The 19756-nt window shown below is 45.0% G+C and overlaps 1 protein-coding gene across 1 annotated transcript in view; it reads left to right on the top strand.

Moving 5' to 3' along the window:
- Positions 1–18322, top strand: part of LOC144824330 (mucin-5B-like) — a 108115-nt gene extending 89793 nt beyond the window's left edge. The window contains exons 11-14 of the mRNA XM_078683447.1: positions 3582–3726; positions 8346–8389; positions 8598–8768; positions 17583–18322. Coding sequence (XP_078539573.1) covers positions 3582–3726; positions 8346–8389; positions 8598–8768; positions 17583–18322 — 1100 coding nt within the window. The remainder of the gene's footprint in view (positions 1–3581; positions 3727–8345; positions 8390–8597; positions 8769–17582) is intronic.
- The last annotated feature ends 1434 nt before the right edge of the window (positions 18323–19756 follow it).

The following is a 19756-nucleotide window of genomic DNA, read 5'->3' on the forward strand; positions in this document are numbered from 1 at the left end:
GCATGCTCAGAAAGGACAGATACTTAAGGATGATAGTGGAATAAATCCACCAAGGGTGTTGTGTCCCTTGAACCAGCAGAACTAGTCAGAATATGCCCAGGTGCAGGCAACAAACTCATTTTATTTAGGAATTAGGTTACAACTATATAGAGAGAGTATCACAACAGGGCAACATCTACTCTGCGCTTCCATCCTCTCTCCACCCATGCAACTGTCAGTTCTCCCCTTGTCATAGGTCCAGCATTCCACATGACCTCCTAAGGCTGAGAAAAGCAGAGGAAAAGTAAATGCATACACATTAGTACTCCTCCTTCCCTTGCAGAGTAAAATAAAACACAGGCATCTGAAATAAAACCAAAAATAAATGTTTGTCAGTACATAGAGTCCACACATAATGTTTATGATGTAGTCCCTAGACTCAATATACACAAAATCTCCACACTTAGGCACAGGTCGAAGGATCACTGTCCCAAAGCCATAATCAGTCACTAGGCTCCCAAAACAACAAAGTAAACCAACACTGTTCAGTCAACATTTTGTCAGACCCCGTCATCCTGAAATCAGGATTTGTACCTGGGCCTAGGGTCCCTATCACTAGAAAAGCCTAAACTTACATTCCAGCCTTGCAAACAAAAGAAAGCAAGCTCCAGCTGCATGATAAGCCACTCAGTATATCTGCTGTAATTTCACGATGAGGCACACTGTCTCAACACAGAGCTGAGTGAATGTTTCTTGTTCATCTTAGACATCTTAAGTTCCTCCATAAAACTCCTTCTTTCTCCCAGGTAATCTAATGTGTGCATGAATGTATGTAGGTATATGCTATTTCTATGATGCTAGACTAGCCAAAAGTAAGAGGAATGCTGTACAGGGTCAAAGACAAGCAGAAAGCCAATGAGCGATAGGAGGGTTAAGTGTGCTGTGGGCGGTTAAGACATTAGTTCTTTAATAAGGTAAGTATTTAACTCTTTCCTAAACTGGAGCTGCATTTTGGCATTCCTAAATGATGCAGGGTTTTTGTTCCAAATCCTGGGTGCATAGAAGAACAAGCATTTGAAATGCAATAGGTCTCGCATTTACGTAAGTTTGAGCTATTGCCATTGTAAATGACAAGTGCAATAGCTTAAACGCTCGCAAATGCGAGGCCTATTGTATTGCAAACGCTCCTTGACGGGCTTCATATTCTTGGCAGCTGAGTCCCATTCTTTAGACTCGCCTCATCTAAAGTAAAGGGCTGGGCAGCAATTAATATGAAAGCGCAGTATGGGGTGCTTTGACAAAAAGAAACCCCATATTTTTAAACAAATGCATTTTATTGCAAAAGTTCCCCAAGGCACCGTTAATACTTTATTAATGGGCGCACATGCGGCTCGTCGTAAGAAAGGGGAAAAGTTACCTTTCACGCCCTTCGAGCTGCAGAGCATTAGCTCAAACTATGGAAGAGTGGATGTATAAATCGACTCACAGTGCGAAAGGTGATAAATTTGGTGTCCCCTCCAAATTAAGGTGAGGACCCAGATGATGACCTAGAAAGGAAAAGCATGTCGTGCGGAATGGTTTTGTGGTGGTCCTATCGTACTAAGACAACCACAGGCTGAGTGATGGACAAACATGTGTTTTGACTAACGCATTATGGGACGAGTTTCCGTAGTGTGGTGAATATTATAGTATTGGCTCCCATGCTGAGCCGGGAGAGCTACAGTAAAGTTTTCCTTTGGTTTTATTTCCTTTCTGCTGGCTCCTAGCGCTCTTCCCTTTTTTAAATGGGCACACTACAAAAGCATTTGCTTCTCAAGTTGACAAAGAAATGCTTTTGTTGTAAGCACACTCCATGACGCATTTTTACAATAATGTCCGCTGCCACCATTTTAAAATTAAAAAATAAAAAAGGGTTGCGTGATCGTTTGTCTTGCCTGCAACAGCAGGGCAGAAATCCATGTAGCAAAATAGTGCTCAGTTGCTGCAATGAAAGCCTACTGAGTAACCACACAAGTAACAGGGAGTGTCGTCATTTGAGGATACAAATTGAGACAGGGAGGTACTAATGAGGGGCTACTAAGCCTATTGACCAATGAAGCCACAGTTTCTATAGGACAATCACTCAAGCAAATGAAAAATATGGGCAGAGAGTGGGCAGAGCTTCAAGTGCATACCACAATACTGCATGCCTTGCAGAGCAGCGTAAGCACTGCCCTGGCTTGACCTAAAAATGCTTCCTGCCATGGTTTTTCTTTTCTACCCTTCTTATTCTGCAGTCTAGTGGTGTCTTGGCTGTGAGTATGCTGAGAACCGCGAGCGATGATGAGTTAGTCTGCAAGATATGTGGGAGTGCGGGTCATAATGACTTTGTACATGATTCTGCTGGTTTTAAACATTGTGCGAGCTGGCAATTGGAGCCAATCGAGTTCCATCATGGGGAGAACGTGATCTGGTTATATTTTTTCAGGACCTGGATGGAATGCGCTGCAGTTCGCAGAATGCCCTAACAGGGTGTCAGTGTGGATTCTGGGAGGCCATGTAGTAGGGCATTACCAGCATCTAAATGCGAGAGTGTGAAGACTTGGAAAGCAGTTCTGAAGTCACCCTATGGAAGAAATGGTTTCACTTTCTTTAGAGAAGACAGTTGGTGCCAGGCTGTCTTTGTTCTTCTGGAAAAGTGTTCCTTTAGGGTGAGACGCTGGTTATCAAGATGGTGCAGAACTAGTTGAAAAAGGTGAGCAGAGATTGCCTCTTTCCATTTTAGACTTGTTCTGTCTAAAATTCATGCATTAACTCACAGAAATTCAGAGTTATCAGTATAAACATTGGATTCCTCAGGTGCACAATAGTAGGTGATTGGCTCTGCGCTGATTGGGTGGAACTCATCATGATGTGGCTCCTTGAGTTCTAAACAAAATCTCCTACAGCTCGTCCTTATCTATTTTCTAGGAGATGCCAACATCTCAAACATAAGACAATGATATCAATTCGCTCAGTTATATCCATCAGTCTATCACAAATCCCACACCTAAGCTAGAGAAAAACAGAGAACACTGGCCCCTTTCACCAGGGATACATCTGTCACTTTCCAGGCCCTTCTACCTTATAACACAGACAAAAATCTATCAATAAATACAGAATCTCATTGCACCTTTGTTATCAGTGCAGCTTCAGTATTTCTTGGTGAATCAGGAGTTAGGAAATGTGAGGACATGCCAAGAGTTTCAAAAGAACAAAAGATCTTAAGGCATGGAAAAAGGGTGCTGTTTATACAGGACACTGTTTGCAGGCACGAGGGTGAGGCCATCCCACCATGAGCAGAATCTAACTTGCTCAGCTATCCACTCTCCGCTCATCTAACTGTCCATCATCAGACAATGAATGCTCAAGATTCTGGCATTACCTTTCAAGCCATGGCAGTAAAAAGGAGAGGGAATAGATGCAAATATGCACATTACAAAAACTGTACTCAATGGAGAATAAGAAAATTAGAAAAACATAGTTTTAGGCAAGTTCCTTTTCTCAATTGCCTTTGTGTCCGTAACAGTTTACAGGATGAAGTATGTCTCAATGCTTAAAATGGCTTCAACCCCCTTTTCTAGGATGCTATCCTAAGTGTCCAGACGAAAGACCATATTACGATGAAGATAAAAAGCAGTGTGTTGAAATATGTGGGTGTTACGACGACGAAGGGAACCGCTACGAGCTTGGCGAAAAAGTGGATCTCTGTGAAAGCTGTCAGGCATGGTAGGTACCTAAGCCCATAAAGTCTGTTGTCATGTACCTGTGAAGTGTTTATGGAATCAAGACCTTTCAATGATCCTGTAAAGATGCCCTGCACCCCATAAAAAGTATAGTTTTTGATCATGGTAGACTGTGGATCAATTTAGGACTGCATTTTTCAATGGACACCAAGGGCCTGATGAACGAAGCCATTTAGCATTTCTTAATGGGTTGAATCGCTATTTCAGCCTATTAAGAAATGCTAAATGGCCTTTTCCTATGTGAAAAGGCCAAATCAAGTTCTCAATTTGCGATTTTGCAAACTGCAAATACGATTTAGGGAATTGCAAATAGTGATTACCTACTTGCAATTCCCAAAGCACATGTACAAAGCATTTCCTAAAAGCGAATTGGGCATTTAGGAATTGAAATTACCATTAACTTAAAGTTGATGGTAACTATGTGCAAATTGAAAAAATGCATTTAAGGCCAGATTTACAAAGGTCTTTTGCATTTCTTACCAGTCGAATTGCAATTTTGGCCTGTTAAGAAATGCAATACAGCTTTTTCCTATGTAAAGAAACCTTTAGGGAGTCGCAAAATGCAATTTCTGCCCAGTTGAAATTACATTTTGCGATTCTCTAAATAGGAAATTGCAAATAGGGATTTCCTATTCATGATTTCTTAGCATATGTACAAAGCATTTCCTAAATGCAAAATGAGCATTTGGAAAATAAAATTACCATTTACTCAAAGTTGATGGTAAACATTTGCAATTTAAAAAATTCCCCCAAAGATGTTTTTTTTTAAAGTGCAATAGAGCACACATATGCCCCTAGGGCATATCTGTGCTCTACATGTGCACCACTATTTTTGTGGTGCATTACGGGGAACCTTATGCCCATAGCCATCATTGGAAATCACTATTTTAGAAATGCAAAGCCAGTCCATTGGTGTGAATGGCATAAGATGTACTAATTGCGATTTCCAAATAGCGAGTCCTATTCCTTAGGAATCACTTTAAGGAAATCGTTAATTTCATACATATCATTTAGCATTTCCTAGAAAGCGATTCCAATGGAGTCGCTATTTAGGAAATGCACAGTTACATTTTTGTACATTTGGCCCCAAATGTCGGACCTCCTGCGGTAAGCACCAAAATCAGATATGCAATCATTTTCACATTCAATACATTTCAAACAGTAAAGTGATGGATTTTTGTTAGTTGTAATAATCATCACATCCACGAAGGTCAATTTATAATCAGGTCCACACATTTGAATTTGTTCACCATATTGGTGGTGGTATCCTAATTGCCATTTGACAGAATGCAGGGTGGCCCATACAGATTGGAGCAAATGCTCTGGAGAGAATGTGGCAAAACATCTAGGGCGGTTGACCTCGGAGCTGGAGAACCGGGTTAGAGTCTGAGCGGGGACGCTCAACATTCTGTGGTTCTGGGCAAATCACTTAATCTACCCGAGCCTAACAAAAATTAATGTGTGAGTCTATAACGTAACTGGTGCTCATGTAAAGTGCTCTGATACCTCTGGGTCTAGCTAGTGCTATACAAAACTCCCCAAAAATTAATAAATAAATGATACCACATCCGATTAGTGTATGAGAACATTCTGCTCACCATAGTCTAACATAGTTTCTTGGTATGGGGTGCTGCCCAGCATGGAGCATGATATCTATACACCTGACCAGCTTGTGTAAGGAAAAATTATAATAAACCAAAATAAAGTTTGACTACTTTATATTAGTTATCACATTCTGGTTAACTTAAATCAAATGAGATTTCCAAAGGGCAGAAAGAGCAGTTATATATATAAATTTCTTTATTCAGCTTTACACATTGGAAAACTATAAAAGCAACATTTTGATAATACACATTCATGTTATAAAAGAGTAAAAATGTAATCGTATTACAGATTAAAGTTCAAACAAAGTCAAATTAATACATTTAGAATCAAGAATCATTTTGTTTCGTTGCATCATCTAGAACCGCCTCCAGCATAGATTTTACAGATTTTTCCTGTGCTTCATGACGCATTTAAAAAAATTCAGGACGTGAGAACAAACGGATTCAGATTCTAGCAGTTGGAGACGAAGCATTGCAGGACGACATTGTCTGAGACCCCAATGCCTTAATAGAGGGAGTAGCCATATTTTCTGATGCGGAAGGTGGAATTTGCAAAACTATATTGTGTGTAAGTTAGTCTGTTTTGATTCCTCGTCACAAGGGCAGACAGGGAGAGTTAAATCCCACCTATTTCCGTCGTAAAAAGCTACTAATCTGAAAAAGAGATCTAGTCTGAATCTAGTCAGTAACATCCTGTCATACGTGCTAATCTGCAATGTTAGATAGGGCTGGATAAGGTAAGCAGCCTGAATCATATTGGCGTGAAGGACCGAGGGTTTTGTGGACTCAGAGGTCAACCTCAAGGACTCTAGGTGGCTCAGTGCCAGTTGTTTCAGCGCTCTCTTTGGTAGATCAATAATGCCTTCGGGTTGGAGCAGTTAGCTTGTGGCTCGCACACTTTTGTGTAGCTCAACCTTCAAAACTAATTGAACAGACAAATTCAGGGGTTTGTGGATAACCTACTCCATACCTGGTAAGCACAGACTTGGGTCATGTGCTCTTCATGCTACTGGAGTCAAACTAGCCATGATGATGATGAGCCAGGCTGATGAGGAGTAAAAACCCTGAAACCCGTCCTAGGATGCCTGTTCCAGTCCAGGGAGAACCTGGCCTGGCAGTTCAGGCTGGACTGTTCCCATGGGGAGCAAAAAAAGGATGCGTTTAGGCCCAGATCTCTGTACTGGGGTGAATGTTTGACATTGTTCAGCATTCGGTCCATCAATTGTTCTTTTTGCACTCTATCATGCCAGGCAGGTTTAAGACTCAAGAGAGGAAGAAAACTGCACTGGCAAATAGCACTAATGCTTTTTTCCAATTACCTTATGCCTGTTACTGAAAAATCAAGACCGGTCTGCAGCTTATGGCACTCTCTCTACCATGGCATTTTGCTTGAAGATATCATTGAGTGAGGGGGAAGTTTGGGCACTGGCACACAGAGGAGTCCACCATATTGTGAAAGAAATCATCAACATGAACTAGCACCAGTGAAAGAAGACTGCTTGAAAGGTTCTCCATTTGCTCTTAGGGACGTTCTTTCTTAATTACATTCACTCCTTGACAATATGTACATGGCCTGAAAGGACAAAGACTCAGATGTCTGCAACTTTGGGCTCACACCATTCAACAGCAACCAACGTCCTGTTGATACAATCGACACACTACACCAAATAAAATAGGTAAATGCATGCTGATATGCCACTTGGTGAACATCACTCTGTGCTCTGCATTGTCCTTAGTTCAGCCTTCCACCATACAAGTAAATTCATTTCACCATAAATTTTATTTCAAAGAATGTTTGTAGAAGATGGCAATTGGGTATCAAAGAAATGGGACCTCCATTTGTCACGTACCTTAACTCCAATCGCCTAGGGCCAATTTTGCAGCTATGCTGTAAAAACGGCCCTGTAACAAAATCGACCCCCGGGGGCCCAAAACATCTGAGCTACAGCCCAGGGCCTCCAGTGAGTGTGTGTGGCACAGCCCTCCGACCTCATAACCCCATACCATCACATTGCCTCTATATGAAGACATGCTGTGGTAGCAGGGACGGGGCCCCTGTTCAAAACAGCTTTGAAATTATGATCCAATTTCATCCATTTCTTTGGCCAGGTCACTGACAGTGCTCAGACACAATGATGCACATTCTAAACGTGTTACCTCTAATATTAAATAATGGTGAAGTGTTTTCAATATTGTAACACAGCAGCAGCTAACTAATATTAGTGCAAAGAATCTATGTGACCCCCCTCCCATTTCTCATATATTTTTTTTATCTAAAATAAGCATTTGTGATGGATGCTGCATGAAACATAAACACATTTTACTGCAAAATGTTAGTAATGTATTCTCACAAATCACACACATTAAAAACACATTTAAGGAAAACGGTATTTAAATTCATCTGTTTAAAATTATTCAAGGTCATCGGGGCAAGCATCTATGCAGAACAGAGCTGGCTCTATCAGGGGGCAAGCTGAAAGGCTGTGGCCATGGGACATAGCCCACTTTGCCCATGCCTTAAATCGTCTCAGTGTGGTAGGGGAACCGCACCTTTCCACAAGCACTCCTTGTCGATACTGGGCGCCCTGCATCTTTTGTGAAAAATCAGGCGCATATTTAATAAGAACTGCCCCCCAAAGGCTTTTCAAAGCTACTAACCCTTTTCAGTACAGTCATGGCAGAACAAGCCTTCTGTTAGTTTCTTACCTCTCCTGGGCTCCGCTTGTGTTAACCTTTTCACTGTTAAAATTATTTTTTTCCCTTCATCCATTATTCTCAGGTGATGGTGTCCTCACCTAGGTAAAAGTGTAGTAAACGTAGAGTTTATGATGTCAAGATTGAGCACGACGAGTCTCTTCAGAATGGGGCCATCTGACTGGATGTTCTGGCCACAGGACAGCTTCTTTTCTGTATTTGTTTTACGAAAGGCAAACTGAGTTTCTTGATACTGGGATTTACAAGGAATGGTAGATTAACGCTTGTGTTTGTTTTCTTTCAGCAACTGTACAATGAATGGAATAAAGTGTGCATATGATATTCAAGGTAGGTGGTCAAATGTGTAGGTGTTCTATCCGTGCAATCGTAGGCACTGACCCCTCTTCCCTCTTTCCAAGTGACCTGTTAATATTGAGTTCATGGTGTGACCTTAAATGAAGAATAAGTTGGAATCCGTTGCAGTAATGGGCATATCATGATTCTAAATGCTGTCCGCTGGCTGTAAGCATCCTGATTGTTGCTTTGCTCTTTGCAGCCTGCTTCTGTGTATACGACGGAAAGGTGTATAAATACAACGAAGTGATCTACACTACAACAGGCGAGATGGGCAAGTGCACGAACATGACCTGCGGAGCCGATGGCAACATAGTGGCCGTGGTCTACTTGTGCCTGACAACAGCAATGACCACAGCAAGCACACAAACAGGTAACCGCATCCATCTCTGTCATCCTAGAGGCAGCGGCGTGCCTTCTGTGCAGAGGTGTTAAGCCACACAGACAACAGAGAACAAGCATTGGCTTAGCCAATAGGTCTCGCCTTTGGGACCTTATAAGTGTTTAGACATGCAACAGTTAATGTTGTTGCACCAAGGATATTGTGCTGGATAACTATACACTTATAAGGTCCCAAGGATGAGACCTATTGGCTATGCCAATGCTTGTTTCTCATTGGTGAAACATTGCTATTTGTCCCTCCTTTGGGTGTGTTGTTTCCTCCCATGAACTGTTATAGGCCCACCTACTCTTTTGTTTGTTTATCGCTTTTTCGGCGCTCTCTTATTTCTATAGGCTTGTTCTTTATTTGCTGCTGGCTGCTTGGTGTGGGGGCTCTGTGTGCCCGCTGAAGCGGTAGGGGCGGGCTCTTCTCCTCCGGCATCCTACGGGTGCATCTGCTGCTAGCTCACCGTTTCCTTAAGCCCCAAGTTCCAATTGTAGTATATGTGGAAATGTGCAGAAACCCGTAGCCGATTGAGTTGGTATATAAAATCTTCTTTTCATAATATTTCAGTGTGGGTGCCTAATTAAAGTAGATTTTTCAACCGTGAGTACGTCAATGGCTACTGTGTCTTATATAGTTCTCGATGTCTAGGGAATTATTCACACTTTAACTAAAAGTGTTTGAAACAACATTGCCTTCCCTTCTATTGACAACGCGGAGCATCATGAATATGCAAATATTGTCGATGATGTCACAATATGTCCCTCTCTTCTTTATTTTAAGACCCTGAGATAGGACTATGATGGAGGTGCATTTGAGTGCAATTAGAAATGACAGCCATGTTGCAAAGGCGTTTGCGCTGTGTAAAACAAGCACGTGAACTTAGTGAGAGAAATGGAATTACTAATAAGAAGAGTCACACTCTTCTTTTTGAAGTCGTCGCATTTGGGGTTCTGAGTGTTTAATTTATTTTTTGCTGTTGCCTCTGAGAGCCCTTTAGGAGCTGCCCGCCCCGCTTTGCACTTTGACCTTCTGAGTGTTTATTTTTGGCTGTTGCCTCTTAGTGTCCATTAGGAGCTGCCCACCCCCTGCTTTGCACTTTGACCCCATGCAGCCCCTCTCTGTTTCAGCCTGTGGTGCGCCATCATATTCAAACAATAGCCCCAGCACATGGTCTGTGACTGCCGGCCACCCCCCGCCTTAATATGCAGACTAAAGTTACACATTTAACAGCCAACAACAGAATTCTTTGGAAGGCCGGGGGGGTCTCGGGCTCGAGACCCCCCGGCCGTATTTATTAAAATATGAAACAAAATGAAAATTTTAATAAAATTAACATTTACATAATTATTAAATGCAAACTTCAGAACATTAGATTTACATCCATTTTGACATGATATGATGGGCTAACCTTAACAAGTATCTAATACAGCGTGGTTCCTAATCGAATCTAACATCCTGATATTAAATTTGCATTATAATAATTTCTGGTCCTACGGCAAGGTCGCTAACCGGTGTCAGATCCTTTTACCAGCTACGCTCTCACGTCCGAGATGTGCATGCGCAACCTGGGCCCGTTTACCCGCGTGCGCTCCCTGAACTCCATTTAACCATAACAGGAGGGCCCTTACACTCGCGCACCTTGATGACGTCATAGTGTATGTGAGGGGTGGCTACCAGCCTGAGGAGAGCGTGGACTCCCCTCCCCCGCACCCTTCTAAGCGATGGATATCCTGCCCCTGAAGTTCTGGGAGAGACCAGTGGCCTCTCCCCCTGGGCGTCCTCTTTCGTGAGTGGGACCGCCCCCCCCCCTAAGGACCTTAAATTGCTGCTCACCGATTATGACCTTACCGCCACAGGCCAGCATAGATGACCGACTATCTGCCCCCCCCCCCAACCGCCTACACTGAAAGGTCATATTTTCCTAATCAAAACCCTCTACCCCTGCTAGTTTGTTCCCTATCCATAGGGCATTCCCTGACTCTGTCAAATGGACCCCTAGCCTGCAAGTAGAGACAACCCTTCCAACAATTGCCAACCCTTTTTGTCAGCCGACTGCTAATCTAAATTGTTCCTCTCGGATGCACCCCTGTGGGATATACTGCAATTGAGGTGTTTGCAATAATTCCTCAATCCAAGTGTTGATCCTCTTTACCGAGTGATTCTTTACCGAGTGATTCAGCGCACTAAGAGAGTCCCCCTCCCTTTTCTGCAGCCTAGGAAACAACTGAGCCCCCCTATGGTGCAGTCTGGGTTTTATACTTGCTAACCTGCTTGCTACTGCGATTATCCCTTCCACCAGGACCCCCTTGCCCAATTAAACCCAATCGTTGCTACCCGCATGTCAGATAATGACTGAGTGTGGTGGGGTGTGCCTTTGAGTACCTCCCCTTCCCCACTCTGGACGGACCTCCTTGGGGTCCCTGTAGTTGCTGTGACCGGGGGTATCCTGGCCCTAGACGTGTACACCCAACCTACCTCAGTATCCTGTTCACGTTGCAGGGTCTAACGCCGGGGCTGGCCTACTCATAGGCACTTAACACCCCTTCACGGTACCGCCACCTGGCCCCGGTGTCCGCCTCACGGTATGCCGGACTTAACACTACCCATATCCATGCTAATTGCTGTTGATGCAACACTGTCATTATTAGGCTAAGCCCTGCGCCAGCCTACCTTCTTATCATGGAGCCTCCTAACCCCACGCAGTTATTTATGAAAAAAGGAGCCTGTGAGCCCAAGCGCCCCCTCCGTGATTTGTGTTCCAGGTCAAACTGCGACGGCATACACCTGACATGCATTGCCTTGCCCCGGGCAACCCAAATGAGTGACGATCATATACTACAATTATGGTACATGGGTAGCACCTTTACCCGCCGGCACCGCTTTCACCGTTGAAATGGCCGCTCATCACACTTGATGCTTTTCTTTGACACTCCCGATCCAGGTGTAACAATCCTCTTGTCCGTCCACCTCCTGCAGTTGTGGAGTGGTGCCCTTCCCAGGTATCAACCATGGGTCCGGTCAGATATAAAATAAAACAAACACAGACGATTAGTGCTTCTGGCCTCCGGATGAAAGATACAGTACACATGCACATACTATGTTGTTGTCACACGCTAAGCCTTAGCTAAGGTCTGCCCCCGGATGCCTTCCCATCCAACCTGCAACCACCAGTGTGTCGCATAGCATCCCTCTTGTGCCACCTGCGGAACATTTACATTAGGGCTACCATAAGGGTGTCGGGTAGTATGACCTTCATGAAAGCCTAGACCTGTAGTCCACAGTGAATGCCATAGCCCATCCATGATTACTTCAGGACAATACACAGTGAAATGCCGTGCAATGTGCTGTATGGCTAGGTAAAAGGTTTCTGGATTCCTAACGAAAGCTGCCCCACCTGTGTCTGCAATCATCATCATCCTCAGGTGCTACGCCTCAGCTGAGATTAACCCCAGATGCATTTCCCTCATAACTCGCCGCTGCGAGTGGTCGGCATAGCATCAGTTTGTGACATGTAGCGCATTCAACTCAATGCTACCGTGGGGTGCCTCTTAGTACAACCTTGCCTAAGAATAAGCCTGCAGGCCACGGTGAGTGCCATCGCCCCTCTATGGTTACTTACTGTCAATACCAAAGCACACTACCAGCACATGGAGCATAGGGCTTTAGACACCGTCCCACCACTGCCTATGTGGTGCCGCAACTGGGCACGGGACAACTTTTAAGGTATGACAACAGGGGCCAGGGTGTGTCGGAATATCAGCACCCCAAGAAAGAGGTCATTAGCGTGGAGAAGTTCCCACGCTTGTTGTAACTATCAGTTCGGTTGATGCCATTGATAAGAGTTCTAAAATGAGATGAACTTGTGAGATAAAAGCTTTTCTTTCGCGTGGGTCCCCATGTGTCACTACCTTGGGTGATTCCTGGTGGCCCCAGGTAGTTCTACAGGCTCTAGGCCTTGTCTGTATATGCCAGTCGTGGTTCTTATACCACTTTCTTGCTATATGGTTTGGTACGCCCCCAGGGCTCAACGTATATTGTGCTAATTTACTTGTGTGTTAAATAAGTTTACTGACTGTAATTTTCTGCCTCTAGTCTCATACAGGGACTAGAGGGATGTGTTTAGAACAAACACATATATTTGTTATACACCTGTTGTAGTTCTCTTTTATTTACTCATTCATGAGATTATAGACTGGTAAAACAAGCTGCTCTACCTTCCTTCAAGACTTAGGGCTCAAACGTATATTGTGCTAATTTACTTGTGTGTTAAATAAGTTTACTGACTGTAATTTTTTGCCTCTAGCCTCATAAAGGGACTAGAGGGATGTGTTTAGAACAAATACATATATTTGTTATACACCTGTTGTGGTTCTCTTTTCATTTACTCATTCATGAGATTATAGACTGGTGAAGGATGGGGATATTTGCAGCTGTTAACAATGCTTTGCATTAGGGCTGTTCTTGACTGAAACACCCAAATATATAATGTTTTCACAGTGCCATTTTCTGACACATTATCTAGACCATACTTATAGAGTGCATCAGGACGGCTGTTGAAAGTTAGAAATGCTACTATAATATGGATGATCTGTCATGCAAAATGATGTAGTTATCCATAGTGCGTCAAGTGCAGTGGTGCCAGCCCCGAGGTTGTGAAAGACGCACAGCACGCCCAATTGAGTCACTACTAACTATGGGTAAGAGAGGCTCGTTCTTATTGCTTGCATCAAGACCTATGGCTCACTTGCTTACACAAGACCCTTCAAAATGACCAAATAGAGCCAAGATATCACTCTAACCTACACAAAACAGTCATGTGCAAAGACAGACACCACGGCGTTACCCTTTACAATACCACTAGTAAGGTTAATGTTCCCTGGTCAGTGCGTCCAAGTTTTACCAGGCCGAACCCAATTAAGAGCGCCTAGCGTAGCATCAGTTCCACTACATGAAGAACATTGAAATCTGATTGTTAGAGAGACTTTGAGAGCTCTACACATAGTATAGTATCAGTTGCATTACATGAGGAACATTACAATCAAACTTCCCACTAAAAGTGCCTAGCATCGCATCATTTGCATTACATGAGGGACATTTGACATCAGATTTGTAGAGAGACCTCGAGAGCGCTAAGCCTAGTACCATTTTCATTACATGAGGAACATTGAAATCGTACTTTCGAATGAGAGCGCTTACGATTAGTGTAAGAGTGTGTTGACTCCTTTCAGGGCTGGCTGACGCAAGCTAAGGGACTCGGAGTGTTTTAAATATAGCATAGTTGAAATAAGACATGATGTTGATAGCACTTAGCATATCCCAATCGCATTACCTGAGGACACTTTTGTATTTGTTAGGCACAGGGATATTAAGTGATCTCCCGCCTTACTCCTGCGTATCATGCGATGTAGTCATGCTAAGGGGTAACACCCATGCGGTACACCTACCTGGTAATACCCACTAACGGTCATGTCGTAACATCACTGCAGCCACCTCCATGCGGGTTAACAGTCACCGCAAAAATACTTATTAACACCTAAGTGGTAACCCTTACACGGTAATAAAACACCTGTTGCCACCTACGTGGTAACACACGGTAACAGTGACGCCTTAACGTTCACGAGAATGCACATTGTGTATCTACACGGAAAACGCAATTTAAGATTTTGATGCACAAAGGGCCACAACCTTTCACGGTACAAGGGAACTATTTTTACGCTTTTCCTCTCAACATATCAGCCACACTGTTAGAAACTGCATACTGTTGCATATTAATTTGTCATTCAAAAACCTTGAGAGCTCTGCTAATGCAATTTGATGAAAACACCAGTCTAAGCTATGTGGAGAACATTCCCAGAAGAAACACTGGGCGTTGTAGCAGGTTTTACGACATTACCCTCCCGATAATGCCCTCCAAAGAATAGAGCTATTCTTAAAAACCACCTTCCTTAGGAGGGACGCGCCGTTCCGCTGCCATGCGCGTATGTTAAAATCTGTGGGCCGATGGCATAAGACACTGCTGATCCACGCAGGTTGTCGGTTATCTCTTTCTTAACCCGAAATTTCTTAGAAAAAGAAATATATACTTGCACCAATAAAGAATCAAAGACGATCCTTTTGTGTATTTTTTGTGCGTCCAATAGTACCCAATATCTATTGTTAGTGGGATGATGATAACCATCTCCCCTGACCTGTCTGCCCATTCATGAATACTTTTCAAAAGGGGGTGGTGATGGACAGAGTATCTGAATTAAGCAGAACACTCCTACCCAGACAAAAGATCAGGGCTTGATCCATCACCGTTTTTTAGCTCACTGCACCATCCCAGTTCAGAACCTGGCTACATGCAAATTAGTCTGACCCTGGCCCAGTGCATCATGGGAACAGGGCAGACCAAACTACCAAGCCAATTCTTTACTGGAAAGGAAACAAGCTTCCAGGGACCGGTTTCTGGCATTACAGCCGTCTTCGGCCCGGCTTGCTTGAATCCTGATGGTGCAGTGAGCAAGGGACTCACATCTGAGCATACCCTTCCACACTTGTGGTGGTCAAAACGATTCAAAAGGGGGTGGTGATGGACAGAGTATCTGAATTAAGCAGAACACTCATACCCAGTCAAAAGATCAGGGCTTGATCCATCACAGTTTTTTAGCTCACTGCACCATCCCAGTTCAGAACCTGGCTACATGCAAATTAGTCTGACCCTGGCCCAGTGCATCATGGGAACAGGGCAGACCAAACTACCAAGCCAATTCTTTACTGGAAAGGAAACAAGCTTCCGGGGACCGGTTTCTGGCATTACAGCCGTCTTCGGCCCGGCTTGCTTGAATCCTGATGGTGCAGTGAGCAAGGGACTCACATCTGAGCATACCCTTCCACACTTGTGGTGGCCAAAACGATTCAAAAGGGGGTGGCCACCATAAGTGTGGAAGGGTATGCTCAGACATGAGCATAAATAATAATTAATTAATTAATTAATTATAAGTGATTACTTCCAACCCTATTCCCCTCTAAACCCCCAACCCCCTCCTAAAAAAACCCATAATTAAGATATTTTAAGATATTTTTCAAATAATTATTAATAATTAACATCCAACGAATAATTAATTAATAATACATTCATTACCACAATTAACAATATGAAATATTAAATGCATGAATATTAATTAATAAACAATATTAAATAATTATTATAATAAATTACTTCCCACCCTATTCCCCTATAAATCCACAACCCGCTACAGAACAAAACACAAAATTCAATTTAAAAAAATTAATGACTTCTAAAAATTACTTTTACATTTATTAGAATCAAATTACTTCTCACCCTATTTACCTATAAACCCACAACCTGCTATGGCACTAAAACGCAAAATTGACTCCAGAAAATTTAACACATATATTAAAAAACGAATGCAGGGGGGCGTGGCTTGCAGCCGGCTAAGATGGCCGCTTAGCCTAAGAGCTCCGGGGACGGCACAGACCTTCCGACTATCCGTTCACTTATCCGCAGTTCATCAGTCCCCCAAGTGCGGTCGAGCGGTACCAGCCGGTGAAACTCCGGTTTGGATCTGTGGCCAGGAAGTCCGACAATCATCATCGGTGTCAGAGCCGCCTACCTTCAGGTTGAGACCGGGCGCTCAAGTATCCATCAACTCCGCCATCAGGTGCGGAACACCCGGATAGCGCCCGGAGGACCTGTGTGCCCGAAGGTTGGATGACCGTGGGAGTTGCAAGAAACAGTCAACCCATATACCGGACGAAGGGCTCACCTTACCAACGCGCAATAAACCTTGGAAAAGACAGCCGGGCTGCCACTGCAGCGGGAAGCTGATCCCTTGTCCGGTGCACACGCACTCACGGAGGTGCAGGCTCCTCCCATGGGGTACAAAGAGAGGACAGGATTGTGGTGCGCGGGAGGAGAGGAGGCCGATCCGTACACTCAGGGTCGGGGGTAAGAGGCAGTGATCTTTGTTGTTTCGGCCCCTCCCCCCGCTCCTGCACATCGCCCCCGCGGCCGTACTGGTGCAGCGGCTATTATTGCCTCACCCATTGGAAGCAGAGGGATGGCCTGCGGCTGCGGATACGAGAGGCAGCGCTATCCTGCAGCACTTTTGGAGGCAGTGCCTGCGGAGGCTATTAGGCACCCCAAGAGGCCCAAAGACGATCCGAGCACCAGACATTGGCTGCGTGGCGGCGTCCCCGGGGGCCCAAATAGGGAGGGGAGTGGTGCAAAGCTCCGTAGAAAGTCTGCCCAGGTACCTGAACTGCAGCAGGCATTAGACCAACTGTGGCTGCTTCCCCTGCCCACAACACCCAAAGAGAAGAGAGACTGGTGAACGTAGTGGTGCATTGGAGCTCACGCAGGTGCCCAGCTGAAGTGTTTGCACTGGGGGACACGACGGCTATCCTCCCGCCGCCATTGCATCACTACACCCCTGAGTAACAACGGGACACAAAGAACTGCCAAGAGACTAGCCTGCATATGCAGCCTTGCCACACAAACCCCCCCCTACGACATAGGAGCACAGTGAACCAGAGCTCATACACGGAGTGACACCGACTCCACATAAGTCGGACCATGGCGAATAGGGGTACTAGAGGCAACAGCGCCCAATTCAAGCTGGAAAAATATGCCTTCGAGAAAACCTCTGGGACACACCCAGAAGGGCGACTGTCCGCGAACAAGAATCAAGACGGGAGGGGCTGAAAAGATCACTTTGGAGGATGTAATGGCAGCGTTACCGAATGTGCAAGCTACGACTGGCACGATTTCAACAGATATCTCACTCTTGCGCGCAGATCTTCATAAAATGGCTGACAGAGTAAAAGAGGTTGAAATCGTGGCGAAATCCCTGGTGACAGATATGTCGGAATTACAAACGAAAGTATCTCAACTTAAGAAAGAGAATGCAGCCCTGGCTGACAAGCTCGATGATCAGGAAGGGCGTGCACGGCGCAATAATGTGCGCATCATTGGACTTCCGGAATCAGAAGGCAAACAGGCGATGGATCTATACGTCGAAGAACTGATAAAGACAGAGCTGAAGCCTAAGGGACTCTCCAATTTCTTTACTGTGGAGCGAGCGCATAGGGTTCCTGGCGGCAAGCCGAAGCCAGGAGCCCCCCCAAGACCGGTGCTTGCTTGTCTCTTTAATTTCCGGGACGGGGATGCTATTTTACAGGCCGCAAGGACTTCTCCACCTGTGAGTATACACAACTCAAACATAACCTTCTTTCCCGACTACACAGCGGCGGTGTCCCAGCGCAGGAGGAATTTCCAGGAGGTCAAGAGGGAACTGAGATCGAGAGAATTACCCTACTCTATGCTTTTCCCGGCGAGACTCAGAGTGGTGGCCGACGGCCGGGCATGGTTCTTCGAAACTCCGGAAGCGGCGCAGGACTGGATTGATGGTTGGCGTCAAGTGGGAAACAACAGCCGCGGCACTAGACAGCTCCACCGACGGGAAGGACAGGATTGGCCAGATTCACAACAAACCGAACGTCCGACTCCAGGGCACTCTCCGGGACACGAGGAATAAAGTAGGCTGCGAACCAAAGACACTTGATTAAAGGCTACAGACACACAAGTATCGTCATGTCAATCATGAGGCTGTGGCAGCTCTGGAAGCGGGTCAGGCTGGCCTTGGGGGGCTTGAAGGTCTGGACACTCCACTGGACCTAACACCCCGGACACGCAAGTACTATGAAGTTGGGAGGGAAAAAGCGCTCTGCTAAGTTGGGGAGGCGGGTAGTTCAAAGTCCGCTAAGCAGGGAGGCAGGGAGGGTGGGGATGGGAAAGGGGGGAAGAGTTGGTTTCTTTATTATTTGGTTCACAACAGTCAGTTTGCGTAGCACATTAATAGCTGTTAAAGAAATTGCCATCGAAATAGATCAGAGCCCACTAGATAGGCTTGTGGCTCCCACACACACCACGTGCAGCAGATGTTGCTCGGGTAATGTCGCACCTAAAAGCCGAGACACACATGATCATATTAAAGCCGCGCTTAGATACTGCCCAGTTAGGTCCACGACAGACGACCACGACACACAGAGGTATCCTGTAACCACATTGGCGCACCCATCACTACTACACCACACCTATGCCGCACAACACACCGCAGGGTGACAGCCCCACATTAGGCAGAGAGGCTGTAGTTACCCCCCTTAAGATTCTAACCTGGAACGTACGGGGACTGGGAGACAGGATAAAGAGGGGTTTAGTTTTACAAGCATTAAAAAGATATAATCCAGCGCTGGTTCTCCTGCAAGAAACACATCTCACAGGGTCGACATGCAAGGCGTTGGATAAATGGGGCTACAGAATGGCGGCTCACTCGGAATTCTCCACAGGTTCTAGAGGCACTGGGATCCTAATCAAAAAGACGTTCCTATTCATGATCCGACAAACAAAACTAGATGACCAGGGCAGATTTGCAGCGGTGCAGGAACAGTGGGAAGGCAGGCTATTGAATGTGGAATCGGTCTATATACCACCGGCACTCCACACAGTGGCGCTGCCAGCACTAAGTGAATTTCTACTGGGCTTGCCGGAAGGGGACCTCATTATCGGAGGGGATTTCAACACCACACTCGATGCCACGTTGGATAGATTTCCAGTCCGGACACTGACACCTGGACATTCATGTTTTCAGAGGTTTTTAGAAGCACTGGGCCTGATAGACGTATGGAGGCACATGCACCCGGGAACGCAACACTACACCTATCACTCCACAGTCCACAGTAGTCTATCTCGTATAGACTATTTTCTCATGTTAGACTCTAGGCTTCAAAATATTGAAGGCGTAGATATAAAGCCCAGAGGAATATCGGACCACTCCCCGATGCTCCTTACTCTCTCTTGTCGGGAAACAGCCCGTAGATGGCTTTTCCCCGTGCACCCCGGATATCTTGCGATCCCAGCCATAAAAAAGACACTCCGTAAAACAACTAAACTATATTTCGAGGAAAATGCG

Source organism: Lissotriton helveticus, chromosome 3_1, assembly GCF_964261635.1.
Source record: "Lissotriton helveticus chromosome 3_1, aLisHel1.1, whole genome shotgun sequence".
NCBI lineage: Eukaryota > Metazoa > Chordata > Amphibia > Caudata > Salamandridae > Lissotriton > Lissotriton helveticus.